Source organism: Urocampus carinirostris, chromosome 5, assembly GCF_059441175.1.
Source record: "Urocampus carinirostris isolate Australia breed hairy pipefish chromosome 5, RoL_Ucar_1.0, whole genome shotgun sequence".
Lineage (NCBI taxonomy): Eukaryota > Metazoa > Chordata > Actinopteri > Syngnathiformes > Syngnathidae > Urocampus > Urocampus carinirostris.
The window spans coordinates 33,134,641-33,151,037 of NC_142353.1; the positions used below are offsets into that span (position 1 = coordinate 33,134,641).

General features: G+C 41.0%; 1 protein-coding gene across 1 annotated transcript in view; it reads right to left on the reverse strand.

The window, feature by feature from the left end:
• Positions 1-2,120: 2,120 nt before the first annotated feature.
• tmem8b (transmembrane protein 8B) overlaps positions 2,121-16,397 on the reverse strand; it is a 78,415-nt gene continuing 64,138 nt past the window's right edge. Inside the window, exons 12-13 of the mRNA XM_088336478.1 lie at positions 11,663-11,779; positions 2,121-3,209 (exon numbers count right to left, since the gene is read on the reverse strand). Coding sequence (XP_088192604.1) covers positions 2,874-3,209; positions 11,663-11,779 — 453 coding nt within the window. The 3' untranslated portion in view covers positions 2,121-2,873. The remainder of the gene's footprint in view (positions 3,210-11,662; positions 11,780-16,397) is intronic.

The following is a 16,397-nucleotide window of genomic DNA, read 5'->3' on the forward strand; positions in this document are numbered from 1 at the left end:
GTAAAGCTTAAAATCAGAAAGTAGGGTTTAAAACCAGACTTTGGGTTTTAATTTTGGGTTCAACATTATAGTCTGGGTCGACTATAATGAGTAGGGTCTTCAACTACCACTAGGGTTTTCATGTACAGTTTCAAATAACAATTAGGGTTTCAACTTTGCGTCTTTGAAGGTACAAGGTGGGGTTCTCAAATACGGTTTTAATATAAACTTCAAGCAAGGCTTTGGGTATTAAAGTAGGGTTTTCAACAGGAGTTGGGGCGGCAGTAGCTCAGCAGGAAGAGCGCTCGTCTTGGGATCAAGGGATCCCAGTTCGAATCCTGGCTCGTCCGTGTTACATGTCGAAGTGTCTTTGGGTAAGACACTGAACCCCTAATACCCCCAATAAGCAGGTTAGCGTCTTACATGGCTGCAATACAAGGCTGCTATCGGGAAATGTGGAGCACATTGTAAAGCGCTTTGGGAAGTCATTGACTTGAAAAGCGCTATAGAAATGCAGATCAATTCATTTCAAGAGTTGGGCTTTTAATGTAGGGTTTCAAATTAGGAGCCAGCTTCAACCAGGACCAATTACTCTGCTATTCCAAAACTCCGAGCCCTACTACTGTTTATTCAATGTCTTTTTTTCTGTCAAGTGCACGAACGCTAATGAAAGAGCAGACTTTAAAGATTTGTACTAGATTTTTTTCGAACGTGTTCCTGACCCGCTCAACGTATAAAGTGCTCGGTCTCGAACTCGCGCCGTACAGATCGAATAAGAGCGAGAAAATGACCGACGAGAACCTCCGCCGACAGAATCCCGCGGCGCTTCGCGGGGGCCAACCACGGTCACCACGGCAACAAGAGAAACGCTCCATTCCAGCCAACCTCTCTCCTCCTCTGCATAAAAGTATTTACAGTATTTTCCGGACTAGAAGGCGCAGCACAAAATCAACATGAATTTGAAACTGCAGCTTTATAACCTGGTGCGCCATATATACTGCAGAATACGGTGGATACGCTTGGAAATGCATGCAGTATTCATAGGTGTGCATGGTTTCAGTATTTGAGCAATAATTGAACAATCAATAAGTATTTGAACCAGGAGCCTGGGGGGGGAGGCTGTCAATAGCTTACCAGCAGACTTCCAGTGGTACAGATAACATATAAAAAGGCATTCGAGCTTATCTCTTTATGCCAGTAAATTCTGACACAATCTCTCCACTTCTTCGCCGGTGTGTCAATAAAGTTATGAAAGACAGAAACAGAATGTCTTCAGTATATGATAGGCAGATTGAGAAGTAAATCATACTTGCTCTCACATTAAGATCATACTCTCACACATGCACAACAATTCTCTTATTCAGACACAGTCGAACCCATGACTAAACATTACAATACTCTCCCATTCACACAACGATACTCTCTCACACTATTATACTTTTATATACACACTACTATACTCTCTCACATATACAACTATACTCACATACACCCTACAAGGCTTTCAAATGCATACTACTATAGTCCCACATACTGTACTATAGACTTACACACACACTATAATTCTCTCTCATTCACACTACTATACACTCTCTCACACACACCACTATACTCTCTCACACACAATGAAAAATGTTACACCTAGTGTAATGATCACCTCACCTCTCAGTGTTGTTGTACTCAGTATTTTTGGTAACCAAGGCGATGCGCATTGATCTGTGTATGTATGTTGTACAGTTCAACGTCAAACTGGAGTTGCTCCCAGTATAGTCGTACGTGTGAGTATAGTAGTACATGTGAGTGTAAAAGGATGTGTGAGACATCATGATAGTGTTAATGAGAGTATGGTAATATGTTTGAGATTATAGTATACGTGAGAGTGTATAATAATATGTGTGAGAGAACATAGTAGTGTGTGTGTGAGTATAGTTGTATGTGTGAGAGAGTATAGTACTGTGTATTAGAGAGTATAGTCGTGTTTGTGCATTGGCATGACTCTGTTTTTGTATGAGAGCATGTGTATGTGTGAGAGTATATCGTTATATGTGACAACAAATATGATTTACAGGATTTTTCAAATGGCTCTCATGTACACGCTCTTTTACGTACATATCTATAAAACCAAGAGTTTATTATTTTTGTATGTCATCTGTACTATTTATTGGATGTCTATTGCCGCGGGTTTGATTCCCATTGGAATTATGACTGTTTAATTATTGTACTATATACAGGGTTGGGTAGGGTTACTTTAACTGGATTACTTTCAATTACTTTTGGATTACTCTAATACCAAATATGCTAATAAAAGACAAAAGAAAGTAAATATTATTAAAATTACTAAATTTTGTGCAGGCTTGGGGAGTAACGGAATACATGGAACGGCAAAAATGATGTGGGCAAGCTGTTTGGATTTATTTTCATTTTGTTTCTGTCGCATTTTATGTTAGTTTTGCCGGAGATCAAAGAGATCAAAGCCAGGAGAGAAAGCTTACCACGTGTTGTGAGTCATAATTGTATTCTTATTTAGTTTCTTTTGTCTTTTATTAGCGTATTTAGTATTGGAGTAATCCAAAAGTAATTGAAAGTAATCCAGTTAAAGTAACCCTACCCAACCCTGAATATATGACAGGGGAACCAAGGGCCCAACGGTTACGCATGGTAGCACTTACTATGGTCTCAATTTCATTTGACTTACAGTCCGATGCGCCTTGAGTATGAAAAATACATTAAAAAGGGCTTTTTTCCAGGGGAAGTGTGGGGCGGGGGCACCTTATAGTGCGGAAAATACAGTACAGCCATTCTCGGAGTTCAGTGGCTTATTTCCCGTGTGTGAGAACGTCCCGGAGTCAAAGAAGGCAATCGAGTGTCACTAAGGTAGAAGTGTCCGAAACTCATCAGCTGCTGCAGATGCTGTTGATGGTAACCACGGGCGGGTCTACCAGGCCAAGTTCCTCGTGCTCGTTGACGCAGAGTTGGTAGCCGCAACCTCTCCGGCGCTTGAGAGGCGTGACTTTGGCGTCGGGTTTGGCGCGAGGCGGCAACAGGAAGCCGACGCTGCCGGCGATCAGCATGTGCCAGATGCTGTGGATGTAGAAGTAGTTCTCCTCTGTCTCCACAAAGGCGTAAAGGGCCACGGCGGATGTGGCGATGGCCGTGCCAGGGAACAAGAAGAAGGCCCAACGCTTCCAGGTGGGTGGGTAACATCGCCGCCGGCGGACGGTTCGCACCGTCTGAGTGGCGCAGGAAGAGAAAAAATGAAAGAAAAGAATTAAAGTAAAGAATTGGCCCCCATCACTTTTTTCAAATATTGCCATATTTCAGGCTTCAATCTAAAGGATTTTATACATTTGACTATAAAGGATTTCATACGATTGACTACAAGTTACATGTATTCAGTTTAATGTAAGAAAGATATTCACTGACTGTACTTTAGTTCAATGTACAATAAAAGGTCAGGGCAGGCTGTGTAGAATGCATAAATGGCAGTTGTATTGTCTACGACATTTCTGATAACAGGATGCCTGGGTGTGCTGACGCAGGACGACCAGCGATTGTTGGGCACAAAACAACTGCCTTGGCACGCCCATGGGAGAAGCCGACTCACCATCATGCAGGGAGAAAATAACCAATAAGAGAAAGCTTAAGTTAGCTGCAGATGACACATAGCCAATAGGAGAATAGTAGGATGTCTTTGCTTTGTTTGTTGGAATGTATAAATCATCCTGGGCAACTCGGATGGGAGCAGTCTCCTGTTTACACTTAGATCTGCTGTTAGGAATAATAAAAATACGCGTGTGGTCCTTCCTGGTCATTTCTCTCTCAAAAAACGAGCGCGTGTAATTGTTGGATGAATGTAGGTCGTGTTTGGTTAATGGAGTCAGATAACTAATTCAAACAATTTGGTAAACGGTACATTTCTATAGTTTAAATCCCAACAAAACATATACTGGACTGTCTCAGAAAATTAGAATATTGTGATAAAGTTCTTTATTTTCTGTAATGCAATTAAAAAAACAAAAATGTCATACATTCTGGATTCATTACACATCAACTGAACTATTTCAAGCCTTTTATTATTTTAATATTGCTGAATTTGGCTTACAGCTTAAGAAAACTCAAAAATCCTATCTCAAAATATTAGAATATCATGAAAAAGTATACAAGTAGGCTAATCAACTAATCACCTGAATCATCTATTTAACTCGAAACACCTTGTGAGGGTTTCCTGAGCCTTAAAAACACTCAGCTTGGTTCAGTAAACTAAATCACAAGTATGGGGAAGACTGCTGATCTGACTGCTGTCCAGAGGACCATCATTGATACCCTCCATCAGGAGGGTAAGACACAAAAAGAAATTTCTCAAAGAGCAGGCTGTTCACAGAGTGCAGTTTCAAAGCATATCCACAAAAAGTCTGTTGGAAGGGAAAAATGTGGCCGGAAACGCTGCACAACCAAGAGAGATGACCGCAGCCTTAACAAAATTGTGAAGAAGAGCCGCTTCCAGAATTTGGGGGAGCTTCAAAGACAGTGGGCTGAAGCTGGAGTCCAGGTATCAAAAGCCACAGTTCACAGAGGTGTCCGGGAAATGGGCTACAATAGCCGTATTCCCATGGTCAAGCCACTTCTGAACTCAAGACAACGGAAGAAGCGTCTGACTTGGGCTATGGAGAAGAAGCACTGGACAGTTGCAGAGTGGTCCAAAGTCCTCTTTTCAGACGAAAGCAAGTTTTGCATTTCATTTGGAAGTCAAGGCGCCAGAGTCTGGAGAAAGGCTGGAGAGGAGCAAAATCCAAGTTGCTTGAAATCCAGTGTGAAGTTCCCACAGTCAGCAATGGTTTGGGGAGCCATGTCAGCTGCTGGTGTTGGTCCTCTGTGTTTCATCAAGTCCAGAGTAAATGCAACTGTGTACCAAGAGATTTTAGAGCACTACATGCTTCCATCTGCTGAAAAGCTCTATGGAGATGAGGATTTCATTTTCCAGCATGATCTGGCACCTGCCCACAGTGCCAAAACCACCAGTAACTGGTGCACTGACCATGGCATCACTGTCCTTGATTGGCCTGCTAATTCCCCTGACCTGAACCCCATTGAGAATTTGTGGGGTATAGTTAAGAAGAAGATGAAAGACACCAGACCTACAAATGCAAATGAGCTGAAGGCCGCTATCGAAGCATCCTGGGCATCAATAACACCTCAGCAATGCCACAGGCTGATTGCCTCCATGCCACGCCGGATTGATGCAGTAATCCGTGCAAAAGGATTCCCAACCAAGTACTGAGTGCATCAATGGACATTTTCAAATGTTTGATTTAGTTTTGCTGTTATAAAATTATTTTTTTACTTGGTCTGAGGAAGTATTCTAATATTTTGAGATAGGATTTTTGAGTTTTTTTCAGCTGTAAGCCAAAATCAGCAATATTCAAATAATAAAAGGCTTGACATAGTTCAGTTGATGTGTAATGAATCCAGAATGTATGACATTTTTGTTTTTTTAATTGCATTACAGAAAATAAAGAACTTTATCACAATATTCTAATTTTCTGAGACAGTCCAGTAGATAAAAAACTCAAAATATTTTCTAAGAATCGACAACAATCATGACAAAAAAACAAAAGTATCCAATATTTTCCATTGTGCTAGGAAATAAAAATGTAAAAGTAGGCGTTGCAAAAGTATTAACCCCCTATGAGTTACATTGTACAACCTTCCTTGTCCTGAGATCACAGCCACAAGACTCTTTTTTTTGCACATCTTGAAACAGAAATATTTTCCCATTTTTCCTTACAAAACAGCTCAAATTCCTTAAGGCATGGTAAACATTCGTGCAGAGCATTTTTCAGATCTTTCTACAAGCTGGACTTTGGCCTAGCCATTCTAACACCTTTATTTTGTTAGTTTTAAACCCTTCATCGTAGATTTTGGTTTATATTTAGGGTCGTTGTCCTGGTGGAGGGTGAACCTGTGCCTCATTTTTAGGTCTCTTGCAGACTTCAACAGGTTTTCTGTCAGAATCACCTTGTATTTGACTTCATTTTCCCATCAACAATAAACAATCGTCCCTATCCCTGCAGAAAAAAAAGCAATCCCAGAACATGATGCTGCCACCACCATGTTCGACAGGGTGCAGTGTTACGCTTACGTCAGACAAAACACTTTGCATTCAGCCTAAAAAGTTGGATTTTGGTCTCATCTGACTAGTGCACCTTGTTCCACATGTTATTTGTGTTTCTCATGTGGCTTCTTGTAAACAACAAATAGGCCACTTTAAAGTATTCTTCCAGAAAGGGCTTTCTTATTGCCACTCTTTTTTAAAGAGCAGATTCATGTAAAGTATGACTAATAGTTGTCTTATGCACACAATTTTCCCACCACAGCTGTGTATGCCTGCAGGTCATCCAATGTGATCGTGTACCTCTTGATTGCTTCTCTGATGAGCTTTTTCCCTGTTTGGCCCCAAGGTTTATTGGTCTTGGTAGGTTTTCAGTGGTTTTATGCTCTCTCTATTTTAAATAATTGCTTGCACAGTGCACTGGAGATGTGTAAATGTTGCAAAATCTACTTGTATATTGCTTTAAAAATTTCCTGGTGTTTTCTTGGATTTTCATAGTGTTATCATTTCTCCAGTGTCTCCTTTCACAGACCTCTGAGCCCATCACAGAGCAGGTACATTTAAACTGAGACCTAATGACACATAGGCACACTCTGTTTTGTAGGTTGACATTGAAACATTCGGAAGTCAACAGGGAAATCTGGAATCATTTGGCTGAGCTGAGAGAACAGGGGCCAATATTTTTGCAAATCTTACTTTTTCCATCGTAAATATGATACAAAATGATGAAATAATTTGTTTCCACTTCACAATTGTGCCTGACACGTGGGCAGCACGGTGGCGCAGTGGTTAGCGCATGTGCGGCACAGTTCAAATCATGGGAACCTCCTGCGTGGGTTCAAATCCAGCTCCAGACTTCCTGTGCGGAGTTTGTATGTTCTCCCCGTGCTTGCGTGGGTTTCCTCCAGGCACTCCGGTTTCCTCCCACATTCCAAAAAACATGCATTTCAGGTTAATTGACCGGTTGGAATTGTCCGTAGGTCTGTAAATGAGCGAGTGAGTTGTCTGTCCCCGTGTGCCCTGCGATTGGCTGGCAACCAGTTCAGGGTGTCCCCTGCCCACTGCCCGATGATTGCTGGGATGGGCTCCAGCACCCCCGCGACCCTACTGAGGATAAGCGGTGCAGCTAATGAGATGAGAGATGAGACGTTGTCGAGTCTTCAAAACTATTTTCAGTTTTTTAGCTTCAAAAAGGTCTTCTAAGTTTTAGAAGAGGAGATGCTGTATTTGTGGTGACATTTTGTGATAAAGGGCTACACAAAGAAATAATGCTCAACTTAATTCAAGAATTAAACTTTCGTGTTCTCTGACAAGAATCTTAATGGACGTTTGTCATTCTCGACAATCCGACGATCGATTTTCTTCCGACGTTGCTCCTCGGCTGCCGTCCGACGGAATTAATTTTGTTATCGGCGTCTCGTCCCCCTGGCCGCATCCTAAACTGAACGTCAGTTCACGTTTATTACTGAATATTCGCATCCTGGTCTAAGTGGCCCGGAAAGGCTGGCAAAAAAATGCTGAGCGGGCCCATTCTTCATGTTTCTCTTAACGGCGGCCATTTGCTTTTTATTCCCACTTCATAAACACTGATTGCCGGCATTATACGGCTCCCTAGGCGCTTCCGTATGGATTGTGGAGACAGATATAGAGCAGCTGTGAGTGACTGGGATAATTATGCAGGGGGAAAAAAAAGCCGCCATTAAATTTGCATGCCGGCTACATGCGAGGTTAAAGAAATTATTTAGGTGCAGAGGAGTAAAAGGAACCCCTCTGTGTTTTCTGTCTGTTTATACTAAAGATTTTTGGGTTTGTTTTTAAGGGAGTAGAGAAATGATTTTGTTTTGAGTTGAATTAAATCAACCTCTAAAGCTGGTGAAGTTCAACGGACACCGGTTGACTGATTTCATTGGCTCATTACTGTGAATTAAGGATGGCTCCATAAAGTCTGATTTATTTTATTAACTGCAAAGCAAGCAATAAAATTTGGATGGAATATGCGTGTTTTGTGGAAATAAAGTAATTACAATGAAAAAAAAGGTTTAAATTCTGTTTTTAATCAGGGTGATATTTAAAAATGTGTATGTGTATTAATGATTATTTTTTATGGTTTCAAACTAAAGTTTTAAAACTAGAGTTTTTGATTAAAAAAAGTTTTTTTTTTTTTTACTACTAAGAGACACTCAAGGGTAACACATCAACCTTCCTTTTAGTCATCATCCTTCCGATCTCCTCTTTCTTCCACTCAGTCGCTTTACTTCCACATCCTCTCACATTTAGTGACCCTATAACTAGGGTTTGCGGGACCTTTCAGTCATCCCCCCCTTTTTTTTGCCTTGCTGTTTCTTAGGGAGTAGAGATAGAGAGTAGAGGATCCCCACTCCCCCCGCTCCCTCCACTTTAGTTGCCTCTTACGACACGCAGCGGACCATGGTTGGTGAATTCTCACACCTCTCTTATGTGTTTGTCTTGCTGCCGGTCACCCCTCATGAGGGATATGACTAAGATAGATAAATAGATAGAACTAAGAGACATTAAATATGTCATCCTGGATGTCAATCTGATCATTCAGCATACAAAACTTCCACAATCCACCATTTTCTTTCCAAATAACCTGGTCTCAGAGACCATTTTTATCATTTCAGACAGGCAGGGGTGTCCAATACGTCGATCGGGATCTGCCTGTCAATTGCAAGGACAGTGTGGGTGGATTTTTCGTACGTTTGGTTGGAATGAAAGTTTAAGAAGTGATCAAAAAACACGACACACTGTTCTCCTCCTGAGAGACTACAGGTAGGCAGCAATGCAACAGTAATGCGAGGGCAATTCCTGGCAACAGCCCTGTCCACTTCCGCTTTCAACGAAAGTGCCTGCCCATCTGGAGGCGCATAACTTTAACAAAATAAACGCCAGCCTATCATCTCCTCACTATAAAATAAGTCACTTGATTGAAATGCAGAGCAGCCAGTCTGACGTCTAACCATAACTGATCACAGATCACCACAGATGCGTGTACAACCAACGACACCACCAAGGTGTAGCCAGGTGTGGCCGCAGCCCCCTCTATAAATTTGGTGGCCACCCAACTGGCCACCCTGCTTGCCAGTATATTGTTAGATTGTTGTAGCATCAGTAATAGCTTTTAGTTTTGGTGTGCCACACCAAGTTTTGAAGTGGCTCCATCCGGCCGCCCATTTGAAAAATTTCTGGATGTGACACTGCACACAACCCCTCCAAAAACGTTTGAGTTACAGAGCAGTCCAGCTCCAGAGTTGCCTCCAATTTATTCTTTCTAAATTTGTAAAGTAGGCTTGGGCGTATTTCCTCAGGGGTGTGTATTTCTAACCAGATGGTATAAAGTTTCTCTGTTTCAAAATGTTGGTAACGTCCAGAGGGGGGGTTTCTTTCTTTCTTTGTATTTTTCTTACCCGTTGTGACTTAAATAAAATACAGTGTAGGGGGGAAGGGCGCCAGAGTGAAGGAGCGTGGCCAGAGAGATGAACGCGGTTAAATTCCTCCTCTCCTGGCCCCTCCCCCTCTCCAACTGGCAGTTGTAAAAAGTCTAAATGCCTGGTGTATCTTTTAGCGTTAGCCAATTTTTAAATAGCTCTCCCACATGTAAGAGGTCAATTTAAACCCCACAAAATTCAAGGAGGATATATACATTTGTGGGGTAGCAGGACCAAGTCAGAAGCCAAAAACCTACTAATTTTGTTTGGAGTGGGAGGAGGCCTTTTTTACACGATGTCAAATTCAAAATGCGTGTTTAGTATGATCAGGTCAGTAAATTGTTTCAAACAAAAACTGCAGCATCGCTCCTGAAATCTGCAGCACAGTGATTTGTCAACTTTAAAATCCTCATGTCAGGAGCAGGAGATGCAAGTTTGAGAACAGTCTCTTGAAAAACACTTGCAAGACATTTTACTGGAGCCTGTGGCTACATTTTTTGTGCCACCATTTTCCAAATGATGCTCAGCTTGATTCACTGGCATCAAAAATTGAAGCACCGTTTCACCTGAGATTTTTTAGAGTGGATGTGAGATTTTGAGACTAGAAACTGACATTGAGCAGAAGTCCAGGGCTCAAGGACAGTTCTGGGACAACATGAGGGAATGTGCTACCTACTTTACTGCATTTTTTGGCTCCACTTCGTTTTGTGAGTCAGTCTTTTCCCACATCAAGATTATTAATAAGTCCAAATAACATTCCCAGATGACTGATGGACATTTGGAAGTGTGCCTAAGGCCACCTATCACCAGCTACTGTCCAGATTAAGGGTTCTTTGCTGATTATATCAGAGTAAGGTAATGGCAAAAAATATATACAGAGCTACCTCTACTTACGAATGTCTCTACATACGAAAGTTTCAGGTTACAAAGTACCTGGATGAAAAAATATTGCCTCTTGTTGCAAAGTTAAACATCAGTACAGTACGCGCTGCTATTCGATGCTCCCCAGAGTTTACCAAATTTAAACAAACTGGCTATCGCTTCAAATCTGCCTGGCAACCTGATAAACAAGCGTGCTCCGAGCATCCGCTTTGTGTCACCCCCACAGTTCATAGATGAGGAGGAGGAGGCAAGACACAGCCATAGTTCAATGAGTCCGAATTAAAGATATTTTAGCAAATTCTGTGAAGTCTCGGATTTTGTGAAAAGGAATCACATGGAAAAAGCGCTGACAAGTCGGGCTATGACTACGTCTGCTTCGCGCATTTCCGACGGATTGTCAAGAGCCAGCAAAAGCAGACGTCATTTGATCAGTTTTTCAAAAAAACGCATGGCAAATGGGTAAATTAATATTTTTATTATTTCCATTATTCTTTGTTTTTTTCATTTTATGTTTATAGTGAGGTAATCTAATCTTAACTTGTATTTGATTCATGTTTTGATGCTCTTTTATGCTTCATTAAAAAAATATCATACTGTACTTTTGCGGGGATAAGCTCATTTACAAACAAAATGCGCCCCTACTTATGAAGTTTTTAGGTTACGAAGTTACTCCAATTAAATTTCTAAGTAGAGGTACCACTGTACTGGGTTGTATTGCAAACTATGGACTCATGCTGTAATGAGAGATACATCAACATATATGGTACAAATAAACAATACTCAATAGGTTATACTTATAAATATGTTTTTTTTATTTTGATAGAAGGTAGATCATTTTGACAAGGCCGTTTTATAAGTAGCTCACATGCAGAAAAAGCGTGGGCACCCCTGACATAAGGTCTTAAAGAAGGGTAAGTTAAAGTACAATACGACTTGTAATGGAACTTTGCGCCATGACTAATACCCACACAGGCTGCAAAACTTTTAAAAGCCCTTCAGCGATGATGTGAAATAGCCTCATTGGTCCGAAGGGCACGGCTAGCGCCGACCTAAGTGACGGATTACGCCTACGAATGGGAGCAACCGGAGACCCGGCGCTGTCTAACATGCCCCACGACGGCTTTGGCGCCATGAAACACCGAATATTTCTTAGTGGCGGTCTGGCGAGGCTTGAAACTTTCCACGGGAATTTACTTTTGAAATACAGTACCAACAAAAAGTTCCGGAGTGTAAATATTGGACTTACCCAAGCCACTGCCATGATGCCCAAAGCAAACAAGCTGGGTCCCAGCAGGTTCCACAGACCGTGACGGTCCAATTGCAAAGCCATGGAAAGGGACATGGCCCCCAGCAAATACAGCACCTGGAGGGCGGGGAAACAATAAAATAAAACAACTACCGAATTCATCAATGTCCAGTCTCCTGGGCTCTCCTGCTTTCAAGTTTAAAACGAGGTAGACCAACAACCAGGGTTGGGTAGGGTTACTTCAACTGGATTACTTTCAATTACTTTTGGATTACTCCAATACCAAATATGCTAATAAGAGACACAAGAAATTAAATATGAATAAAATTACTAAATTTTGTTCAGGCTTGGGGAGTAACGGAAGAGATGGAACGGCAAAAATGATGTTGGCAAGCTGTTTGGATTTATTTTCGTTTTGTTTCTGTCGCATTTGATGTTAGTTTTGCCGGAGATCAAAGAGATCAAAGCCAGGAGAGAAAGCTTACAACGTGTTGTGAGTTATCATTTTATTCATATTTAGTTTCTTTTGTCTTTTATTAGCATATTTGGTATTGGAGTAATCCAAAAGTCATTGAAAGTAATCCAGTTAAAGTAACCCTACCCAACCCAGTTGATAAATACAGCTTTAATCTTGCAAAGTAATCCTTATTTCAATTAAATGGACCTGTGAGTGAATTAAGTTCCTTTTTTCTGTTACTGTAACAGAATACAATTACCGTACATTTTTTGGTAAGGTCGTTACATGTATTCCATTACTTCTCAACCCTAGCAATGAAGTGTTACAGTACTTGTTACCGGTGTTGGGTACGTTACTTTAAAGAATTAATTAATTGTAGTTACTCACTACCCCTTCCAAAAAGTAACTACAGTTAGTAAGTAATTGAAAGTAATCCAGTTAAAGTAACCCCACCCAACCCTGCCAACCACAGAGTACGATTCCTAAATGCCCGGGCTAATCACAGCCCCACATCCTTTATCTTCCACATAGAACGACAAATATGTGTGCTGTATTGATAAACAAAGGAGGTTCTTCTCTTAATAATGATTTCTATGCTATTACACTGAAAACAAAGCAAAATAGCTCAGTCCAGGTAAATGGAACACTGGAGCATTTCGATAATTTATTTTTACAGTAAAGTCATATCGTAACATTGTACCCTAGCAACCAGATGTTAGCATAAATCTTGCCATGGATAATGGATCTTGTTTTAAAAATTGTGTGTCTTATTCCACTGGGAGAAATATCTGGTTGAAAAAAAATATACTATGTAAAAATAATAAAATAAGCTAATTAAAAAAAATTGAAGTGTATATTTTTAGTTTTACAATTTAAAGAAAAAAATGTAAACAAGACAAAACTGAAAACGAGCAAATTATCTGACTTTGGTGCTGGCGTATAACTGGTGAGTTACAAAAGATTCAAGTAATTTTATCTTATTTTATTATATTTTTAACTATTTTTTCTCGTGAAATAAAGCATTATTTAAAATAAGCAAAGTATCTGTTATTGTAAATATATGAGTAGTAAGATAAACCTAATTTGGCTCATTTTCCTTTTTTTTGCTCATTTTATTATATTTTCAATTATTTCTTCTTGTAAAAAAAGATAACCATCTAATTTTAAGTATGTTTTCCTGATCTTATTTAAAAAAAAAAAAAGAAAGAGTAAAATGAACAAAGTTACCAAGCAAAAAATGTTGGTAAATTTTTTTTACTAATACTTTAAAAACAATGTAAAAAATACTTAAAATCAGAAAAGAATAAATGCCAAATGGAGATATGGATATCTATACATTATACACATAAAATTATTTAAGAGTATTTTTTAATTAGGTTTTTTTTCTTTTTTAGATGCTGGATGCATGTTCTGGTAATTGCCCAGCTTAATCTCAGTCATACATCCTTTATCCTCTGCGTAGAGCAGGACAAGACAAAATCCAACAAAACCACCAAACCTGCTCCCTAATTCTTCAACACATTTTATTTAAAAGCGTGATGTTTGCTGATTTGATAAAATCTCTGAAATTATAATAACGCCTAAGCCTATGTAGCATATAAACAAATATACAGCTTTAAATTGGTCTCCCGTAGGTACTTAAGATCAATGAGGATCATTTTCAATAGTTTCAAGACAAAGTGCCAGCAGAGTTCTTCTGTAAAAATGTCACAAATACGGCAAACAAAAATGATACGGATGTAATTAAGGGAGTGCGCTATGTGTGCAGGGTTCCGCCCACTTCTACCGCTCACCAGATCAAATTGCTCTGGGTGCTCGGCTGGCGTTTTTTTTTTTTTACAGTTTGTTCTGTGGGTTTTTATCAAAATATGTCTCAACATACCATGTTAAATGAGCTTCCATATAAAGGAGCCCTTAAAGACGTACAGCAAAACGAGATCTGTTGGCGTAACACTGCGTGTAAACTGTAGTGGAAACTTTGCTCTATATTTTTTCGGACTGAACAACAAAGTTAGCGTGTTGCTTCGGATTTGCATACACTGGGATAGGAAACTCACAAACACCATTTCTTCGACTGCCTGCCTGGTGGCCATACGAAGGAGAAGGATGATTTGAGATGAGTCAGCGGACCAGCGTTTGACCTGAAGCATGTGAACACCTGCATGGACCAGCTGGCAGAGATGGGAAACTGCGTCGTGGCCGTCATAGACTTTCTGGACTAGTTTACAGGCTGGGGGCGTCGTTACTGTCATGCACTTTCCGGACACATTTTCAACATGTTACCTAGTGTTTACTATGTTTGTGTACTGTAATGCTAAATTCACTTCACCCTGGTCATCCTGGAAGGGGGATTATCACTTGTCTCAAGGTTTCTTTTTTCCTCAAGCTGAGTTTTTCCTTGCCCGCACGTTGGTTTAAGATCAGGTAATTGTGTAATTGTAATCCTGTGCAGTTCTTTAAGACATTTTTGTGATTAAGGGTTATATAAATAAAAGTGACTTGACTTGACTTTGGCCTTTATTTTTTCTCCTAACCAGATGTACTCAAGAAAAGAGACATAAATGGCTAGCGAGCCATATGTTCCCGACTCCCGGCATGAAGCAACTAATATAAGTGCTGTACTGATAATCATGAGAGGTGCTTAATATACTTCATTCATATACTAATATACTTCATCCATCCATCATTTGCACCGCTTATCCTCAGTAGGGTTACGGGGGTGCTGGAGCCCATCCCAGCTATAGTTGGGCAGAGGGCAGGGGACAGCCAGTCCCAGGGCACACAGAGACAGACAACCCACTCGCTCATTTATACCTAGGGACAATTTGGACCGGCCAATTAACTTGACATCCATGTTTTGGGGAATGTGGGAGGAAACCCACACAATCACAGGGAGAACATGCAAACTCCACAAAGGAAGGTTCGATTTCATAATCTCAGAACAGTGCTGCACACGCACTAACCACTGTGCTGCCGTGCTGTACAGCTTGGCGGCGCCCATCCCTTTCTAGGCCTTTTTTTTTGGCGGGGGGTGGGTTATTAGAGGTTTTCTCCTCCACATGGAACATATAGCATTGGTTTGCCATGGTTACCAGTAGCAGGAGAAACTTCCTGATTTGAGTCAGATACATGAACTTCATCATCTGGTCAGTTGTGAAAAGCGTCATCATCTTCTTCAGAGATGAGCCGGACCTTGGTATTGACAGGCAGCGGCGTGTGACACTACTAATATTATATCCTAAATTTGGCTCAGGATGTAAAGCACCCATCTTGGGATCAAGAGGTCGCAGGTTCGATTCCTCCATGTTATATGTCGAAGTGTCCTTGGGCAAGACACTGAATCCTCAATGCCCCCGATAGCAGGTAGTTTCCTTGCATGGCCGACGCGGTTATCGGTTAGTTAGTGTGTAAAAGGGAAAAGTGTGAAGCATATTGTAAAGCGCTTTGGGAGGTCTTCATTGACTTGAAAAGCGTTATATAAATGCAGACCATTTACATTTGATTTTTAGTATTGTAATGTGATTTCATACAATTATTTTTTAGGAAGGGAGACCCCACACCCAATTAAAATGATTCCATTTTCCATGACAAGATGCCAAATGAGGGCAGCACGGCGGCGCAGTGGTTAGCGCGTGGGCGGCACAGTTCTGAGGTCTTGGTAACCTCCTGTGTGGGTTCAAATGGATATGGACCAGGGACGCTTGACCAGATCTTGCCTTTATGGGAGTGGTATTACATATCTGATACTCGCAGTATCGGGTGATGGTGTTTGAAGTTGCTAAACTTGTTAAAAAGCCAAAGAAGTGAGAAATTTGCGTCTTGTTCTTTACTTGAGAATGCCCCTCCAATCAACATGATTACGTACGGTGAAAACCTTATTCTATCAATACAGAGCATTGGATGTTTTAATTACATTCAAAACTTCATCTTATCAGGGCAGCACGGCGGCGCAGTGATTAGCGCGTGTGCGGCACAGTTCTAAGGTCTTGGGAACCTCCTTTGTGGGTTCAAATCCAGCTACCGGACTTCCTGTGCGGAGTTTGTATGTTCTCCCCGTGCTTGCATGGGTTTTTTTCCGGGCACTCCGGTTTCCTCCCACATTAAAAGACATGCATTTCAAATTGTCCCTAGGTGTGAATGAGCGAGCGAGTTGTCTGTCCCTGTGTGCCCTGCGATTGGCTGGCAACCAGTTCAGGGTGTCCCCTGCCCACTGCCCGATGATTACTGGGATGGGCTCCAGCACCTCGCGACCCTATTGAGGATAAGCGGTGCAGATAA